Below are 19,634 nucleotides of genomic sequence, written 5' to 3'. Positions count from 1 at the left end.
TGGAAAGCAGAAGTGTGTGAGCACAGATGGGAATGAGAACAAAAAATAGCAACACAGCAGATTAAGAAACTGAATTATTGCACAAAATTAGAAATTTTTTGAGGAAGATCAAGGATCCCTAAATAGCCAGTCAGAGCCCAGGGAAGCAAAGCCTTGGTGCTCCAACACAGGAATGAGAGGCAGGGAAACACTTCCAGGGATGGGGCAGCCACAGCTTCTCTGGACAATCTGTGCTGGGGTCTCACCACCCTCACAGCTAAGAATTCCTTCCCTGTATCCCATCTAAGCCTGCCCTCTGGTAGTGGGAAGCCATTCCCCCTTGTCCTGTCCCAAAGCCCCTCTCCAGCTCTCCCTGGAGCCCCTTTAGGCCCTGGAAGGGGCTCTCAGGTCTCCCTGGAGCCTTCTCTTCTCCAGGTGAGCCCCCCCAGATCTTCGAGCCTGAGCCCATCCCAGAGTTAACATTCCCACTGAGAGTTCCACAGAGTCCAGAGCCCACATTTCAACGTCACACAACTGGGGCTGTGTTTAGGAAAGATGCTGTTAGCACTTACCCTGGGGGAGGAGCAGCAGTGGTGAGACACAGGAACCCCCTGCAAGTCTCAGTCTTCTGGGGCTGGTTTTAAAGTCCCAGTTCCTCAGGCCCCTTGCAGTCACCCTTCCCCAAGGGAAGCTCCTCAACCCTTTGCTCACCTTCTCTGAGCACTTAAACAGCAGCAAAAAAAGCCCCAGGAAAAGTTGGTGAGATGCCAGATTGTTTCCAAGGATTGCAATTTAAATATTGTAACAACAGCTACAAATGTTTTCCCTAAAGAGAGCCCCAAACAAGCATCCTAAGGAAAATAAAGCCCTGATGGACATACTTACACAGGATTCCTAACAAGCTCCAGTAATTCAGCTCCAGAGACAAATCCCCCCAGTTTGCTCCACAGCATCAAATATTCCTCCAGACTTTTTGTCTTTCCTCAAGTGAAAGGGAATATCCACAACCCCCACGTGGAACAGGAGGGGAAAAAAGAAGGGGTTTGGCCCTCTTGGGATTCATAGGAGGCAGCCAGGATATCACGTGTGGGAGTGGGAGGGTTTGTTGCCACCTGGGCACTCATTTACCAAGCAACCACTGCCCCTCACAAGTGATTTATATTCCCAGCAGATTGATGGAGTTACCACAAATGAATTAACACAAAGGAAAAGCAGGAAGGGATTAAATTGTGAGGATCTTCTCCTAAAGAGGAAGAAAATTAGGTTAATTACAATCAAATAGCTGAATTTTGGAAACCTTTATGTAAAGCAGGAGCAAAACAGAGAGGAAAAAATCAGTATTGCAATGTCATGTATAAACTTGTGGAGAGAGAGAAGGAACGCTGCTAAAAAGTAGATTTCAGCCCATTAAAAGCAGCTCAGTATTTTAAATTTTGGGTGGAAAAATAAGCCACTCACACTTAGTTTCATGACAAGTTGACAAGCAAGTGGCATTTTCCTCTTTAAAAGAGAAATGAATGAAAAATACAGGTATTTAGTGTTTGAGATTTTTCTGATTATCTGATATTCCATTTTTTATAGTCCCAAAGGGAAGGGTTTGGCCTTCCAGGTTTTGAGTCCTTCTAGATTTTAACCTGCAGAATAGAATCCATCAGCTGATGGAAACTGTTGTTCTGCAAACCTGGCATCCTTTTTGTGGGAATTAATCCTTCCTTCAAAAAAAAGGTGGATTTTGAGATTTAGTTGCAAAGTGGTTGCAAAGCTCTGGAAATCCTGACCTGAAAGGTACTAAAGGAAACCACCACTAGATATCAGCATTTGACTATTCAATAAATCTCAGAAAAATTGTTAATGTTGATCTGGAGTGTAAAAATCCCAATTATCCTCCAGGCAGATGAAGTCACCTCCTATAGGGGCTTAAATCCCACAACCTGGAGCAGGCTGGGAACAATATCCTGACTACAGGACTCAGTTAACTGGGGAGATTTAACTCAAGAGTCCAGCTTATTCCAAGGTCTGTGTCCCAGCACCTGGTGAATATTCCTCTGTGGGAATACAGAATGAGAACTGGATATAAAGGTAAAAATTCCCTGCCAGTATTTCCCTTTCAATATCAGATTTTCTGGCACATGGATAAAAATCAGCACCAGGCAGAATCTGGCCTGTTAAATATGGCCCTGCTTTCCTTTGGAATGAAATCCAGCTGCTGCCCTTCAGAGGGCTGGAAAAGCACCTTTTCAGGGATTTTCTCTAAGGAATTTTAGTTCACTGAGGCATTTTTCCTGCTAGTGAAAACAGGCACATCTCTAGTGCAGCTGATGGAATTTTACTGGAGTTACACTCAGAATGGGGCTCAGCATCTTTCAAATATAAATAAATCCAAGGCATATAATGGATTGCAACATGTCAATTAAAATAAAATGTAAATAAAAATAGTATTTGAGTGAGTAATAAATGGATTTGCCTCATCTTTCCTGAAATGACCAGATTTTGCTCCTAAAATGTACTCTGCAGTGACATCTCAGATATCTTTCTTTCTATGAGGAGAAGTTAATTTGGAGAAGTTAAATTTTGGATTAAACCAGAGTCACAAATGTTGGGTGGAAAGAGCACATGGATGACATTTTCCCATGGACAAAACTACATAAAATCAGTACAAAAATACAGTCTGTGGTGCTTTACATTAACCAAGTGTATTTCTCTACACCTTCACTGCGCTGTGAAAACACGGATCATAGTGCTAAACGGCCACATAAATTACTTAATCTTCCTCAAAACGCTGCTGTTGTGTTGTTTCCTTTTCATTCCAGCTAAAATTGTCCACATATTTGACAAAACTAATTAAAAAAACAAGCTCTGAACCTGACCCTGAGAAGGGACGGGATGGACGGAGCTCCCCAGTAACCTCAGGTTGTGCCAAACACTCATTTTTGATGTCCGTGTTCTTCTCTGCTGCTCCATTTCTGCCACGGCAATGGAGCAGCAGATCCATCAGGGATTCTCCCACTGAAACAGCTGATGATGACCTGTTGACTTTAACACCAAGGGCTGGCTCTCAGGGAACCAGCAGAGCGAAGCGGGGGTTCTCCAACGCATTTCTCAGCCCGGGGAAGGACAGAAAACAACCACGGCCTGGGTGGGCCTCAGGATTAACCTCCGACTTTCTCACTTCCTGAGGAAGAACCTCGTGCAATTAACGTCTTTCCAGACTTTGGTTTGAACTATAAACAGATCCCAGGGGGAACCAAAGGCAGCTCAAATGCCAGGGAGCACTTTTTTCTCCAGTTAGCTGCAAACCCTTGGTTTACTGGTGCCCTTCAGAATGTTTTCCTCCTCACCCTCGGTTAATTTATTCTCTCTCCTAAGGAAAACTTAGGAGTTCTGCCCACCGTGGACTGCTCTGGAGTTTAATGAAGTCATCTGGCCTCTTGCTAAGGACTCCTGACTTGATTTGGAATGCTGAGAAGGGCATTCATGAGGCACATGTGGAATGAGGGCAAGCCATGGTGAAGCAAGTCATCCTTTTCCTTGTCATCCTCTTGGAAAACAAGGACTAGATATAGTATTAGAGTTAGTAGAAAATGGGAATTGTTGATCGGGCAATGATCAGTTAGGTCTTGGATGTGTATGAGTCTAATTTTATGGAATTATTTTCTCAGTGGGAATTGTCTTTGCCTGTCATTTTACTCACGAGAGAGAAGTTCTTACTTTGGCCACCCAGATCACTTTTCCCTCAGGAGCAGCTTCTCCTCCAACCAAACTCCAGCCATTCCTCTTTTCTTTCCTCCATCTGAAAATGCTCATCCTACCACAGTGACACCATGGCAAAGTCTGCCTCAGGGTGAAGGCTGTTTAAAAAATAACATGAAAAATTGGAAGTTGGGGTTTCAAGATGAGAGCAAGAGCAGGAATCAGATTTGAGAAGGCAGCTGAGGGAAATTAATTATTAAGGGTCCATATTCTTTTAATCTGCAAATTCCCATCCCTGGACAGACCAAAACAGGCCCAATTTTAACTCTAAGCTCCATCATACAGCTTCTATTACAGTAAATGCCACTAATTAATAAGTTATATTATTTGAATTAGGAGCTTCAAGGTGAATCCCTTGTGAATTCAGATCTTCTCAATGCTCTTTCAACCCTGTTGGTATTTTCTTTCAGCTCAGAGATGATTTTAAGAAACTCCCAACAAATAAAGATGCTGGATTAAAACAAACAAACAAAACCACAGGCAAAAAAACCCCAAAACACAACAACAAAAAATGTTCTTTACTAGAAAAAAACTCCTGCAGGGCAGGTAACATTCCAATTCATTTCTCATTTTACAATGGTGACACAATGATTCATTTCCATACTTACTGAGAAGTAAGAGAAAGGGAAGAAAATGAGTTTGAAAGTAACAGGATTTCCATATCAAAATCTGCATTTAAATTTCCAAAGATGCAGGAACCTTGCACTGCTGTTTCAGGAATGCTGCAGTCATTTTTGCTTGCTGATTTTGCCAAAAATTAAACAGTTTTATATGTTGATGAGGCACTCAGGGACATGGTGGTGCTGGGATGATGGTTGGACTTGATCTTAGTGGTTGTTTCCAACCTTGATGAATTTATGATTCTATAGACACTATAAAACCATGATTAACTAGTATTTCAGAGAGAAATTAATTTCAAATTCTGTATTAGAAAAAAGAAACCAGTGACTTTTACTTCCCCTACGGTTTAAGCCTTAAAACACTGATTTGAAAAAGTGTAGTGTGTAAATGTTCCCACTTCCCAAGCTCATCCCTGGAGTGAAATATTCGAACCCTAATGCCATCCATCCCTTCAGCCCAGCTCAGTCAGGATGGGAACTGCACCCTGCAGCTCCGTTTCACCCCCGCTGGGTTGGAGATCTGCAGGTTTGGGGTGCTGAACTCTGAGCTGTTCCTGTTGGGAGCGTTTCGCCAACTCAACAAAGCCAGCGAGTGCAGGAGGGCTCCTCTGGCCTTGGAGGCTTCTATGTTCTGCTCCTGGGAGATCTGGAAGCTTATCTGCTCCAAGCTGTTCCTCAGCCAGCTGCAGGTCAGGAGGTTTGTTACAGAGCCACACCTGGCCAGGCTTTCTTCAAAAAACTGCTTGTAGAGCTCTGCCACCTTGGTTTCCATGTACTTGTTGAGCGTGGAGTTGGAAAGAGGCTCCTCAGAGAGCACAATACTCCTCTCTGCAGCTCCAGCTTCATGCCCAGACAGGGAGGTCACACTGGGCTTTTCGGGATGCTCCCAGGGAGGGGACTGGCCCAGGGGAATATCTATGGACAGCAGGACAGGGCCATCAGGAAGTTCATCACACACGTGGTCCAGGACACAGCCCGAGTCACACGTGTGTTCCCCCACATGATCCCCCCCGATCTGCAGGTCGGGATAGTTCTGGTAAATGCTGTTGCATGGCCAGGATCTGTACAAATCCAGCTGGTCTAGGCTTTGGCCTCTCCTGGGGATGCGTAAAGCTGGGGATACAGGTCCTTTAACCTGCATTTCCTGATCTTTTGCAGGTTCCCTTTCTCTGGATCCCCAGCCAGGGCCGCTCCCGGGTTCTGTTTTGCTGCTTCGAGCAGAGATCTCATCCCGCTTCTCGCATCCATCAGCAAAGCCTTTGATTTTTGGGATGTCTACAAGTTTCTGTCTCCAGATTCCCTCTTTAGCCTTTTGGGATGCAGGGGATTTCTGAGGCTTATCTTGATGACAGCTTTCTTTATAGATGAGCCTCATTAAGATGCCTTCTGCCAACATGAGGACAAGTGGGAGTAACAGCCTGATCACCAGAGTTCCATGGAGCCCTGGGACTGAAAGACAGGCAGAGAATAATAATAATAATAATAATTACAACATATTTAATAAATATTGTGATTTTTCTCTTTATTTTTTTCTCGAGAGTATTTATTTTTAGCAAACATTAAACTACATGCTTTTCCTCTTTTCACTTCTTTACCATACCCACAAAAATCATTCTGAAGACAAAGGGAGGGCATTAAACGGCTTTTCATCTGTAATATCCATTCTGTTTCCAGGTCTCTCCTGCATCATGGCTACTTGAGACACTTAGTACTTATAAGCTGTAAAAATCAGCAAATTCATCTTACTTGTCTGTGTCACCATCATCAGTTGCAAATCAATGTTTTCCATGGAAAGACAACAATTTCTAAGAGCTAAAGAAGTGACACAGGAAGGATATAAAGAGCAAATTCAGATTTGGAGGTTGTTTCTGACTTGAGCCCTCCTGTGAGGTACCAAGGAGCTTCAAAAGATGCTGAGAGGTCTGCAAGTATAATAAAAATGCACCCAAAATGCAGCTCACAGAGCTGCTGGACAGAGGTGTTTAGAGTCCCTCTTAGTGATGAATTTAAAAGACACAGTTAATTTGTCTTCCCCGATAGTGAAGTGATAAGTAGTGAAAAGTGTCTCAAAATAATCTACATTTAATGATTCCTTATCATTCCTTCTCAATTCACTTACTGTTAAAATCAATGGGAACCTTCACTTTTAAAGTCAGATCTGAACTCACCAAGGAGAAGATCATCACCACTCCCCTTGTGGAGGGATGGGAAAGATGAACACAAGAAAATCATTCTATCCTTCAAATATCTTTTGAATCTCTGCATAATTCAAGTACATTCACACCCCCATAGTGTGCTCATGGTTTGAAATGTTTTTTTTCTTTTGGGGGGTTGTTTTAGCTTGACTGGCATGAGTTCCTCCCTGGAGCTGAAGGGAACCCTGGAATTTTGAGGCCAAAGCACACTTGGCTACATCAGCATCACTGGTTATCTACTGTATCATTTACACATGCAAAAAGCTGGACAAGACATTCTGAAGCACTTCAGGCAGAAAACCATTTTCCAAAAAGAGGAGAATACTTGGCAATTTAAATCTTGCTGAAGGTCACTGGAATTTGGAATGCTGTGTTCCTCCTAGGATGTGTAACCAGGTCCTTACCCTGGTCTGTAAGACCTCGAGGTACCCAGCTCCTTCCCTGCTAATAAATTTTGGTTTATTGGTTTGAAAATGCTCATGCAGAGCTGAAATAGGGTAATTTAACAAAACTGCTCTGTTTCAAATGAAATAAGTGGCTCCTGCCCTCTAGGATAAAGCATAAGGGAAAAAGCAAGGCACAAAAAGCCCAACTTACCAAGCCCAGTGGGGTCTGAGGTGATTTCCCTGAGCCCAGAGCTGTCCCACTCCAGCTGCTGGGGGAGGACAGACTCTTACATACTCCTCCTTCACTGCTCTCTGTGAGCAAAGAGCCTGACACACACATGATGTGCTTCCCCATTTTTTGTTCCCTGTAAAAACAGAAGCGATCCGAGCGGGAAAGGGTGCGGGATTTGAACACAAAGGGAGGCCCAGCCTCAAAGAGGATGTTGGAAACTGGGCTGAGAGATTTCCGACCGCGGTGTGATGCCAGCGAGCTGGGACTGCCATAATAGGGCACAGGGAGGGATCAGAGGGGCTGTGCTGGTCGAAACTGGAACCAAATTCCACCAGACGTGTCCATTGACACGTTGAGTTGAGCGTTGCTCCACCACCCAGCTGACTTACTGTGCTATTCACACCACTTCCCCTTCGGAGATACAGCTAAATTTAGACTCTTGTGACGTCCTGCTGATGGGAAAGAATTTGACAACTTCATGTCATCAAGATTTTGATGAAATACGCCGTGTTTATAACACACAAATATGAGGATCTGTGAAAGCAACAGCCATGGGACAGCTGTGGGCAATCAGGTCGCTCTTCAACCAAACCCACTTTTTCTGGGCTCAAAAATTGCCTCTGGCTCAATGGCACGTCTGAGGTTCCTCCATGGGGGTTTTAGTGTGTCCTTTTCAAGCTGAAGCTGAGGTCAAGCACTGAGCCATCCCACTGCTCAGCACAACATCCAGTCCATACATAGTCTGCACAGTTTTCTCTTGATGCCTTTTCTAAATTTCCTTTTACTCAGAAGACAAAAAAACCCCAATAAATCAGAAGCTGAATCTCATCCAAGTACTAGACAAAAGATCCTAAAATGACACTGTTTAATGGCAAGGGCAAGACACAAATATAGAATAAAACTGGAGTGTCAAGATAACCTTACAGCAGCATATTGACTGCAACCCATCACACAATATGTTTTGGTAGTAAAATAATGTTCATACCAGATGGCTGGGGATCCAAGGACCTCAAAGATCATCCAGTCCCACTCCCTGCCATGGGCAGGGACACCTTCCACTAGACCATGTTGCTCCAAGCCCCATCTAACTGGGCCTTGGACACTTCCAGGGATCCAGGGGCAGCCACAGCTTCTCTGGGCAACCTGTGCCAGGGCCTCACCACCCTCTCAGCCAAGAATTCCTTCCCAATATCCCATCTAACTCTGCCCTCTGGCAGTGGGAAGCCATGTTGTGCCTTAGAAATTAATTAATGTAAGGTCTGAAGTAACTCTGGCCATTTAGGTCCAAGGGAGTCTCTAAAATTATTCCTGTTCCTTCCTTTTCACCTCTATTTCAAAAAAATCCCCACTTTTTGTGGAGGCAGAATTACAGCTATTTTTATTCCCACTGAATTTACATAAGAGCCATTTCCCATTTAAAAGCTGTTTAAAATTACTTCATATTTAATCATTTTACATTCTGCACAGAAGGCTTGGTTGGGACTTCAGCAGAGCCACTGCTCAGAGTCTTGGGGGGCAGGAACCAGGGTGGTTCAAATTCCAAGTAGTTTAAAACCTTGCTGAGCTTGTAATGAGTGCCAGCTGCAGCTGGAATTTTCGTGCAGCTGTTTCAACAAAACACAAAAGTAACAGAGACAAAGAAACCAAGTCAGATAATTCACCTTGTGTGATTAAAACCAAATCACCTCCCATTCCAGTTGCAGTGTCAGCAACCTGGTCTAGTGAAGGTGTCCCTGCCATGGCAAGTGGTAGAATGAGATGGGCTTTAAAGGTCCCTTCCAACTCAAAGTATTCTGGGATTCAGGGGTTAAATGCACCAACATCCAAGAAAATCAATGCATTTCTATCAATTCCATCAAAAAGAAATGCCCTTTTATTGACAAAAAATAAAACCAGAACCAAAGTTATTTCAGAAGCTGAGCACAGTTGGGAGAAACAGCAAGGTAAGGATGTCAGAATACAGAGGTAAAAAAACTACTGTACCATTCACCAGCTGTGGAATATATGAAAAAGACATATATATATATATACACACACATATGCCCAAGATAAATATTACAGCATGGTATGTTACCACACACATTTATGTTACACAACTATGGTTGCATGTAAGCAAAGTCCTCTTTTTCAGCACAGCCTGTGTATTTCACATGCATAAAAACATGAAACAGACACTGACTGTTTTAATTGTTTTGTGGGTTTTTTTGTTTGTTTGCTTTTCCGAGCACAGCTGCCGCAAGTCCTTTAGTTTGGATTTAAACCCCCAGCTCTTCCCCCGAGCAGCCCAACCGAGCCCTCAAACACCCGCCGCAGAGCAGCCCCTGCCCGCCCTCAGGTGAGCTCAGCCCCGCGCTGCTGACACAGGGCAGGGCTTTATTAATAGAAAACCGCCCATTTTCCCCACACAGCAGCGAGCGGAGGGCATGGGGAAGCCCGGGGGGCACAGGCAGCGGCGGCTGCAATGGAGACCTGTGAAAGCACCACCAACTCTCACACACCACCACCCTGAGCCACCGCGGCCCCCCGAGGCTTAAGTACCTGGGGGGCGGGAATTCGCGCTGACGGACGGTGACCTCGCCCAATGGGAAGGCGGGGCAGGCCCGGCCCGGCCGCTGAGTGGCTGCCGGTTGCCGCAGCAACGGCGCGCGGCGGCGGCACCGCTGAGGGGCCGCGGGCGCCATTGCGGCCCCTCCCGGCGGGGCCGGGCAGGACCCGGAGCTCGGGGATTCCACGGATAAACTCATGGATTCCATGGATGCTCCCCGTTATAAAACGTGTGTCCGATAACTTCGGGTTGTATAAACACAAAATAACCTGCTCTGCGTGCAGGGGAAAGGGTTCAGAAAAGAACTGGGAGTTCTAGTGCTGCTCACGTTGTATTAATGATGTGCCGTTTTCCTTTTATTTAGGGATTTTGAAACACCAAGCGACTTAAAATGAAGAAATCGCCAGGTTCCTGATGATATCTTCAATAAGCCAACTTGTGAGAGAAGGATTACTATAAAGAAATATTATATATTGCTATATCGTGTGTGTGTATATATATTAAATTAACATATATAAGAAATCACTATATATTGCTATATTGTGTGTATATTATATATAAAATTAACATATATAAGGAATTACTACATATTGCTAGTACAGTATATACACGACCAATTTTGATATGTCATGAATACAATGCACTAAATAAATGTATTTTGTACTAAATGCCTGGATTTTGGATACTCAGTACTCACAGCAGCACTGTGCTCAGTAGTAACACAGCAATTTCTACTTCATCACTTGGACTTTCAGAATCCTTTTGCACTTCTAAAAGTTTACCCATTCAGTCCAAATTTTTAATGATAAACTTCAAAATTTTCATAGTGAACTTTTCAATCTAAAACATTCTACCAAGATCACGTAATATGGATAAATCACAGAGTATTTCTGCAGGAAAAAAACAATAAAAGATATGATTTATTTGTGGAGTGGATTATTACGTGTAGGTACAGAGTAGGCAGAACACAAACCCTCCCATGAAATGGATACAACGTGAGCTGAGGGATATAATCAGATGTTCCAGAACTTTCCATGGCATAGAGACTGAGGATATGAGAAATTAATAAAATCCCACAGGAACTGGTAGAAAAGTTTATTATTGCAGCACAGCACACACCACTGGAACCTGAACAGCAAGTGAAGGGCACATTGTATGCACACACAGAGCTTGGGTTTCCAAACAGATTCTGGAAAACTATTTTGTATTGAGCTTTACATTAATGAGCAACAATTGGGTTTTTAAGATGTTTTATAAACAAAGAAGAAAACCAGTGATTTTTTTTTTTTTTTGTGGGTTGTACAAGACAAGTGGATACACAGGGGAAGGAAATGGGATTCATTGCAATTTAGAAATGGCATCCAAAGCCCTTTTCCCATCTTATGGACCGTTTTTAAGACACTGAAGAAGAGCAAGTGTGAGAGACAAGCAATAATCACCTTGAAAAGGCATCAGTGTGACTGAGAGTTCCTGGTTGGGCTGTTGTTGTTCACACAGAAAGAAGCTGATCTTGTAAAACTCACAAAACTCCTTAAAAAATCAGGTTATTGGTTTCCTCCAGAGGATGTGAATTGAAGTCTGGGATCTGGGCAAATCCCAGGGCTGTTTAGAGCTGAGAATGGGATTCCTGTAGCTCTGCAGATCTTCCAGGTGGTGCAAAGCCGAGGGGGTACCTGCTGATGTACCAGGCAAACAGGGAAGGTAAAAAAAACAGTTTTAGTTTAAAATCTTTCCTGCACTGCTCTGTGGCAACACAAATATTAAATACCACAGTTCCCTGCTGTGAGCAGCATAAAGCTAATTAATTATGGTTTGTAAAAGAGCAGGGAGAGGGTTGGGAGAGCTCTCTGGGCTTGGGATGCAGCTGCTGCCTAGGCTGCTTCCAACTTGTGCCTGCCTTGGGGAACGAGCGGGAAATGAGTTAATAAGGGAAAAACCTCAAACCTTACAGACAGTTTTGGGGAGATGTATCTGAAATTAAATCCCATTTAGCAATTAAAACCCATTACTGGCAACAGGTGAGAGATCCAAGCCAGCAGATTCGCCCACAGCAGCGGTGGATTAGTGATGTTCACCTTGTATGAATCCTGAACTTTTCAAAAGCACAATTTCCATCTGAAAACTCTTCTTCCTCCAACCTAAAACTTCAAACCGTGAACAAAACATGCAAACAGGCCGATGGTGTGAGAAAGCTTTCTAAAACAATTTTATTGGAATGATACAGGAACGGTTAATATACAGCTTAAATCCTCAATGCCTGCCCTCTACAGAGGAAAAAAATAAGAAAGAAAGGAACAAATTCAGTTCTTGCACCCATGGAAACAGAAATACAGCACAGAGGTAACAGATTCCTGGCACTCCTAAAGTCATGCAAGAGATCTGCATCAAAAAACTCAAGTTTTACACACACCACAAAGAGATTTTCGGTATTTTCAGTTTGTGTTGGTGCCTTGTTCCCCAGACAAAGGAATAATTCAGCCTGGCTCCCAGAGCTGGCTTAGGAATGCTGATACAGTTTGAACGCTCCCATATGGCAGGGGGGGGACAGACGAGGGGAGTGACTTTGCTTTCTTAAACTTGGCAATTTTCTTGACCGTTGAGACAGAGATTGACCTCGTTTCTGAATGTTTTGGGTCGCTGAACTGACAGAATTTGGCAGCGAGTTTTAATTACAGCTTCTCCAAAATAATGGCTGTAATTCACCAAACTTGCCCAGGAAAACACAGCAAGCTGGTGTGGGTACAGAGACTTGTGTGTCAAATCCCACTTACTTAGTATTCCATAGTTCCCAAAAACCTGACCAGGAGTTCAGTCACGGAGAAAGTTTAAGCCAATATTAAGAAAGAAAAATCACCTCATTCAGAAAGATGAAATCATAGTAAACAAGAAAAATCTGATGCTGGATTTAAAATGTAACCAAACTTCTACTTCCAAGAGATCTTAAATTTCACAGGATTTCAGTAATTCCTGATAAAGCCTGTTAATAAAAAAGGACAATTGTGTGTGTTTTCTTTAAGGTAAGGCAAAATCCATCCATCCCTCTGCCTTGTGATACTGTGGTGCTTTTGTAAGCACAAGCTTCAAACTGCCTCCCAGGCTCCCCAAAACATAAATCAGGAATTAAAATATGGCCAGGAATAAGAGGCTCCCTCCTGAGCACTGGGAGAACACACAGGTCAATATTGCACGTGGTAAATTCACCAGTACAAGACACTTTGACAGATCTGCAACTCCTGTATTAGCTTTGTGATATGGCAATAACAACGGAGAAAAGAAGTTTTTAAACCTTAAAAAAAGAAGTCTTGCTTAATTATAATAGTTTTTCCTATTCAAACATTTATTTCCTCGTTTGAAAAAATACTATATGAACCTAATGGCTACTTGAACATGCAGTGAGATGTTTAATGCTCTAAGCAGTGTGAACTGGAATTTTTGTAGAGAAATACATTAAAGGCTTTCACCCTTACACAGGTAAGGAAATGCCATTTCTGGCCGTTTTGGCTTGTTTGCAACATTGAGTCTTGCCCCCAGATGTGTCATCACTCGTGCTTAGGCAGCTGTGAGGGACTTGTGTCCATGGCCCAAATCCCTTTTTGTTAAAGGAGCCCACACGGATCGTTTCAATGAGAAATACACGGGTTCGTTGGGGTTTTATCATCTGTACAGTGTGTAACAATACAAACCTTAAATAGCCATTCTACAAAAGAACAAACACAACTTTCCAAAGCAACTACAATGGTTATACTACACAGTACCACCTACAATTCCATCTGAAACCAGGAAAGACACTGAAAAATTACTGTGTAATTCAGTAACGGTTTTGAGGCAACTCAGGCACTGAATTAGTATCTGACGAGGTTTTAGATGCTGTTTAAATAGTTGGATCTCTGGGTAAAACCCACCTGCATTTTTAGTACTAAAATAGTTTCTTTTTCAGTTTCCACAAAATGCACGAATTGCCAGGCCAGTTTAAACTAAGTGAAATCATTCATGTCTGATTGCTTGGGCTTCCTCAGCCTCCAACCCATCCCAACCCACTCCTGCTCCCCACCTCGAGTTCCCATCTCCACTTGTGTTCAGTTTGGGTTACGTACAGTGAATGCTGCAAGCACCAATCAATGTTAGAAATCACATCTACATTTCTTGAAGCAGAGACAGTTGGACTATTTTATAAAAAGCTGTGGAAATTCCCTTTACAGACAAATTTAAGGCAGTTGAAATTCACGCTTGCTGCTTGGCCAGTGCTTCAGCTTCCTGAAACAGCAAAAGAGAATTACACAGATTATTAGGACTTTCTCAGTATGTTCAGAAGGAACATAATAAAACAATAACCTGCATTTTTCAGGTGTCTTTCAGCCTTTTTAAAGTGATCACAAATGGGAACAGAACGACAACAGGAGAAATACAAAAGAAATTTCCTTCTGGATGGTTTCTCCAAGTGCACTTTTGGCTGCAGAATAATTTAATGACCTGTTAGCAGCAACAGGGCCTACAAAGAGAATTCCAGTCCCAGTGCCCTCAGTGCAGCACCTCACTGGGGACAGCCTGGTTTATTTGCAAGGATAAAGTTCAACATCTGCCAAACTCAACCTTTATGTAATGGAGCTGTTTGCTTTTGTGACTGCATTGAACTAACAGACTCAACAATACCATTGTTACCAGGAGCCAGCACTGCTGAACCATTTCCAAGAAGTCTGTAAGATTTTCAAGAGAGGGGACCCAGTGGGTGAGCCCAGCCTGCAGCAAGTCCCACGCAGCTCTCCCTTATCCTGGAGGTGGTGGATCACTGTGGTTTTCCTGGCTGTCTGCCCTCATCCTGCCTTTGAACTGGGGCCGTGGGAGCGCTCCAGGAGCGTGCTCTGCTCCGCTGGCCGTGCATGGGGATGGCATCGGGCACCCCCTGCTCCTGCAGGGACACCCTGTGCCTCTGGGGCACAAAAGACAGGTGAAGAATATGGGGAAGATCAAAAAGAACTACACAGCCTGGAAAAAAGCAGGGTGTTTGATACTTTCTGAAAGACAAGTGGTTCTTTGAATGGTAGGAAGGAGGATCAGTTCCCTTGGCTTTGTAATAACTCCATTACCCAGTCCTGGGCACTGCAATAGTGACACCTCACTTTTTTTTTTTTTTTTTGCAAGACAAAGGACTTCTCTTCAGAACAGGCAGTGGAGAGCTGGAGAGGATTCCTGGAGAGGTATTTCCCTCATCCCCAGGAACTTGGGTACAATTAACTCGAAGAACCTGCTGACCTATTTTTCTTGAAGGTCAAACTCCATTTCCTTGGGTGTGGTCCTGCAATTTACCTGGGAGAGGCTCAGCTTTCCAGCTTTGACACTGTCCCTCTCTCACACCTTTCCTTATTTCTCTCTCTAGGCCCCTCACTGAGCATCTTCTCAGTCCTTAAATCCTTAATAAAGAAATATTTAAACACAGCCTTTGATTCACAAATTCCTCTCCCTATAAAATCAAAAAAGGGATATTTATGATCAATTCAATGCCAGCCTTTCCCAGGGTTTGTAGATCCAATTGGACTCTCAGTGCCCAAAGCACAAACCAAATCACCAAGGCTCAGAAAGCAGTTACTTGGATTTTCCATGCTCACTTCTGAGCCGTTCCTGTTTAGCATTTATATGAAACCTTTGCATTCAGCGTCAACTAACTTCTGAAATATCTCATAATGGCATTGAATGGAGGTTTCCTGCCAAGACCCTCCTTCCAATCACACACAGGCTGATCCCAGACTCCTTCCATTTTATGCAGATGCAATGCCATTCCCTAGTGTTGTATCCTAGCTTTGCCCAGCTACACTGTAAATTCCAATTTCAGCATCTGCACATCCTTGTCTCCTCCTCAGCAGCAGGAAATCGGTTTGGTTGTACATCCTAACTGTGGGAGGGATTCCCAGAGTCAGCCCAAGAGCAGGATGCAGGGGAGTAAAGGTCACTTCTGCAAAGGTTCTTTATCATCCTCAGCCCAACGCTACATGGAAATTCAGCAGAGCACAAGTGTGTTCTATTCCTCCTGGTTTAAATTCACCTTTTCCTTAGGTGAGGGCTGAATTGGAGCATCCCTTAGGACAGAGTCAGAGCACTGCTACCCTGCTGTGTGCTCTGCCAGCCAGCAGGGCCGGGGAGCAGCGATGCTCACGCACCTTACGGAGACAGGTGACCTGATTTGTTATGGCAGCAGCTGCTCTCCGGTACCACTGCACTTCCCAGGGGTAGGGCACGAGCTTCCCTGCATCCCACAGTCTGCTTCCTCCCTCCTTGGCTCCATCCTGCACGCTCTGCTGTGCAGCTGTTCCAAGGAACTTCCCTGAGATTCCCAGGACTGTGTGCAGAGGGCAGCGTGTGACGCTGGGGCACAGATCCCAGGCTTTGCTCTCTGCACGAGGCAGCTTTTCGTCCTCGCACCATTCCCGTCAGCGGAGTTATTGCTGGAAATTAGTTTGGCTCCCTAAACTACTTCAGTCTGGCCCACAACCTGCAGGTCTCACTGCTGATGGGTCACCATCCACCCTTAAAATTAGGTCTCTTGGTGATGTGCACAGCACGACCTTCGACTCGTACTTGAGTAAAGCTGAAAGGAAGCGGCGTGTTTATCCACTGGAACAAGAACGCTGGAAGTGACCTGGAGGATCCTGCTGCTGTCAAGTGAAACGTATAAAGCAGGCTTGTCCTATCCTATCAAAATCAAAAGGAGAATTCCAGCCCATTGCATCTGCAAAGCAGCAGCCCAGTTTGTAATTGGCAAAGGAAAACAAGCCTTGGATAACAAGCTGGAGGAAAAAAATAACTCTGAAGCAAGACCATGTTATTTCAGAAACAGTGCCTCTGGTTTCAAGGGATTTTCTAGTACAAAAATCTCATCAAAATTTCACATGAATTAAATTTTTTCACTGAACTGAAAACATTCTTTGGTTTTGTGACCGTTTTTTTCATCTAGATTTCTTATGCATTCCTCAGTGCAAATATTAACTCGTCTTTTGAAGCTGAAGCCTGAAAGCCTCTGGAGACTGAGTATCTCACAGGTTGATTGGGCCAACCACAGCACAGGTAACACACCCTACTATGAGCAGAGGAGAACAAGATCTAAGACACAGACTGGGGTTCACTCTGAGGTTCACCTACCTTTGAACCAGGGGGTGCAGTCAAGCCTAAAAACGCGTAAACCGCGTTGTTCTCCCGCGCCTCGAAGAAAGCCTCGTAGTCCTGCACCAGGGGAGTCAGGGAGGGGGACAAAGACACAAGAATGAATTGTCAGAAATGACCTCAGATCAGCTTGGGGTGTCACCCAACTCTCACCGGGCAAACTGCCTCGTGTGGCCGAATGCCAAACGCGGTGTCACCTCAGGTATGTGTCACTGGCACCACACCACACCCACTGCTCCAGTGGAAAGGGACAAGCTGAGAATTTCCCTCTCTGTCCCCACAAGATGTTGCTGTGAGGTGCTCCAGCCTTTCTCAGAGGCACAGACTCCATACCAAGGCAGGTGTGACTGGGTCTGGTGTGGATGTCCCTCCTGCAGGAGAGGCTGAGCCTGGACCTTGTCATCACAACCACTGCTGTCCCCAGATGTCATTGCTAATTCCTGATCAGTGATGGCAACAGTGCAACCGGGGACTCCAGCTCTTAAACCTGTCAGAAGTTCAACTGAAACCTTTACACTAAGAGTACATCTTTCCCACCATGTTTCCCACTCAGGATTGATCTGTGCAAGTGAAGGCAAAGGGGTGGCACTGTTCCTTGTGCTCACAGGGCACTATAGGTGCCCTGAACACACACACAGGGAAATTATGGTAAAAACAATTAAATAAAAGAAGGAATACCAAACCCCAACCAAGGGAACCCAGGAGGTGTGTGCAAGCCCACTGCTGTCTGAGTTACCACAGAATTCCCTCACTCTGACTCCTGCACTCAGCACACATCTGCCCTGTGACCTTCCTGCTCTCCCTTTTAACTGTGGCACAGCACCAGCCTCCTCCAGCTTTCCTGAGGAATGTTTGGATGCAGGAGTCCTGGCTGGGGAGCCCAAGGCGAGGCAGCAGTCTCAGGCTGGAGTCTGGGAGAGCTGCTGTTTAGCACACACTGCTCTGGATTCCTGGCTGGCTGGTGGGGAACAGCCTAAGGAACAGCAACTGCTGTTTGCAGACTGCAGAGAGGGGCAGCTCCGAGGAGAGGCTGCTGCAGCTGGAACAGAACAAAGTACAGGGAGCAGAGAATTCCAGCTGCCTGGAGACCAGGGATGGCAAATTATTGCTGCATTTGCACACACAGCATTTGGGTACCAGTTTGATAAAAATGTGGATGATTATGGTAAATCCTCCCTGAAGTCCTTCCGTTGACAGGACTGGGGCTGCTTGATAACAAAGGGCCTGTTTATCTTGCTGGTGCACAGTCCTTCAGCCTGTTCCACTGCATCTCCCAGGAAAGGAATTCCTGGGAGTGAGGAGCAGGGCTCCTGCCAACCTGCACAGCATCCCCAGTTCCAGCCTCTCTGCTGTGCACGGGCCAGGAAAGTCAATTTGCTCTTTCCTCTGCCAGTTGTGCTGCATCAGATGGAACAAATAGGGAAGTTCATGCTTGAGAGGCATCAGATAAAGACAGAAAGAGGTTCAAATTCTGGGCACAGAATTAACTTTTACCTTCCTGGAAGCTGAACTGGAGCAACTTGAATCCAGCAGCACAGACTGACTGAACTTCAAACATTCAAAGTGACATCAAGCAAAATTTTATGGATGAAAAATTGGTGTGAAGTACCTGTACCCCTCCCCAAAATTCCTGTATTCAGAACTCTCTTGGGGTGCAGTGGGGGTGCATGAGAAGCATCTGTGCTAACATTTGTCCTCACATTTGTCATTCCAAACCAACCTTTTTCCATGTCATAACCACAGTCCGTAAATTCTGAGAGCTGAGGGGTACAATAGCTCTCTGTGAATATTGTTTCAAGTTCTACTTCTATTACAAGCAAGAAAAATTCCTGGCACAATTGCGAGTAATTGCTTTTAGCAGCCACAGAATCTCCTCACAAAGGTCCAGCACTGGCAGGTTCTGACTTTACAGACTTTGCAGGTCAGAACCAGACTTCAAAAGGACCAGAGGAATGCACACTGTGAGCTCTGTTCAGAGCATATTAAGTTTTAAAAATAAATCTAACAGTTAATCTAATAATCATTCAAGCATGGCCTGCTGAGTACAAGTACTGCAGGGCAGCTTACTTTTGATCAAGCATTAAAATAATTACCAGTAGGATTTGTGTTTGCAACATGAGTTTTAATCTGTGCAAGGCACTGCAGTAAGTGGACCACAGCAGCCTTCCTTTTGCCAGCAGCACACAGAGCTGATCCCAAGAAGAAAACTGATTTATTATCATGGTAGACATGACTTTATATGATTTGGAATCCACACCTGGGCAGAACAGATCTCTGAACTTGCTACAGAACACAAGGTTGGTGCAACAGGGCCAGTTTCTGTGAGGTGTTAGTTCACAATCATGAGAATTAAAAAAACCTCTGAACTTTCAGAGCTGTAGGAGGGGAAAAAAAACCACAAGGAAAAAAAATTATATATACACTGCAAGGGGAGATCTGAATAGGAGATCCAAATTTTAACCTCTCTTATGGTGTAACTGGAATATTCAAGAATCAATTATTATTAAAAGCCTGAGAAGAGGGGCAATGTCTGACACCTTCCACACCCTTCACAGGGGTACAGCTGGCCAAGCCCTGCCTTGCTGGTCACAGCAGCGAAGCACAGGCTGTGGCAGTGAGGAAGAGGAGTGGGATGGGGCAGGGAGACAGTGAGGAAGGGTGGGATGGGGCAGGGAGACAGTGAAGAAGAGGGGTGGGATGGGGCAGGGAGCCAGTAAGGAAGAGGGGTGGGATGGGGACAGGGGAGACAGTGAGGAAGAGGAGGGGGATGGGGAC

General features: G+C 44.6%; 2 protein-coding genes and 1 long non-coding RNA gene across 5 annotated transcripts in view; 1 reads left to right on the top strand and 2 right to left on the bottom strand.

Moving 5' to 3' along the window:
• Positions 1-4,213: 4,213 nt before the first annotated feature.
• Positions 4,214-9,728, bottom strand: LOC113948143 (uncharacterized protein CXorf21-like). 3 transcript variants are annotated; one of them, XM_027645514.1, is made up of 2 exons: positions 9,701-9,728; positions 4,214-5,798 (listed from the first exon to the last, which is right to left on the bottom strand). In XM_027645514.1, exon 2 carries the CDS (start codon positions 5,743-5,745, stop codon positions 4,816-4,818), a length of 930 nt encoding a protein of 309 aa, XP_027501315.1. In that variant the 5' UTR covers positions 5,746-5,798; positions 9,701-9,728; the 3' UTR covers positions 4,214-4,815. The 3 variants fall into 3 exon arrangements, with proteins under 3 accessions (XP_027501315.1, XP_027501314.1, XP_027501316.1); XM_027645513.1 differs by lacking the exon at positions 9,701-9,728 and adding an exon at positions 7,142-8,134; XM_027645515.1 differs by lacking the exon at positions 9,701-9,728 and adding an exon at positions 7,142-7,199 and having other exon boundaries at positions 4,214-5,792.
• A 91-nt stretch (positions 9,729-9,819) lies between these two features.
• Positions 9,820-10,186, top strand: LOC113947987. The gene is made up of 2 exons (XR_003527943.1): positions 9,820-9,936; positions 10,072-10,186. It is a non-coding gene; the product is annotated as an uncharacterized LOC113947987 (long non-coding RNA).
• Positions 10,187-11,886: 1,700 nt separating this feature from the next.
• Positions 11,887-19,634, bottom strand: part of SH3BGRL (SH3 domain binding glutamate rich protein like) — a 31,437-nt gene continuing 23,689 nt past the window's right edge. The window contains exons 3-4 of the mRNA XM_027645342.1: positions 16,839-16,919; positions 11,887-13,961 (exon numbers count right to left, since the gene is read on the bottom strand). Coding sequence (XP_027501143.1) covers positions 13,929-13,961; positions 16,839-16,919 — 114 coding nt within the window. The 3' untranslated portion in view covers positions 11,887-13,928. The remainder of the gene's footprint in view (positions 13,962-16,838; positions 16,920-19,634) is intronic.

Source organism: Corapipo altera, unplaced genomic scaffold (assembly GCF_003945725.1).
Source record: "Corapipo altera isolate COAL_440 unplaced genomic scaffold, ASM394572v1 65, whole genome shotgun sequence".
In the NCBI taxonomy this organism is placed as follows: Eukaryota; Metazoa; Chordata; class Aves; order Passeriformes; family Pipridae; genus Corapipo; species Corapipo altera.
This window is presented reverse-complemented; position numbering and strand designations above follow the sequence as displayed.

Bases quoted from the DNA above. Each gene is read 5' to 3' on its own strand.
- LOC113948143 (XM_027645514.1), bottom strand. From the start codon at position 5,745: ATGTTGGCAGAAGGCATCTTAATGAGGCTCATCTATAAAGAAAGCTGT.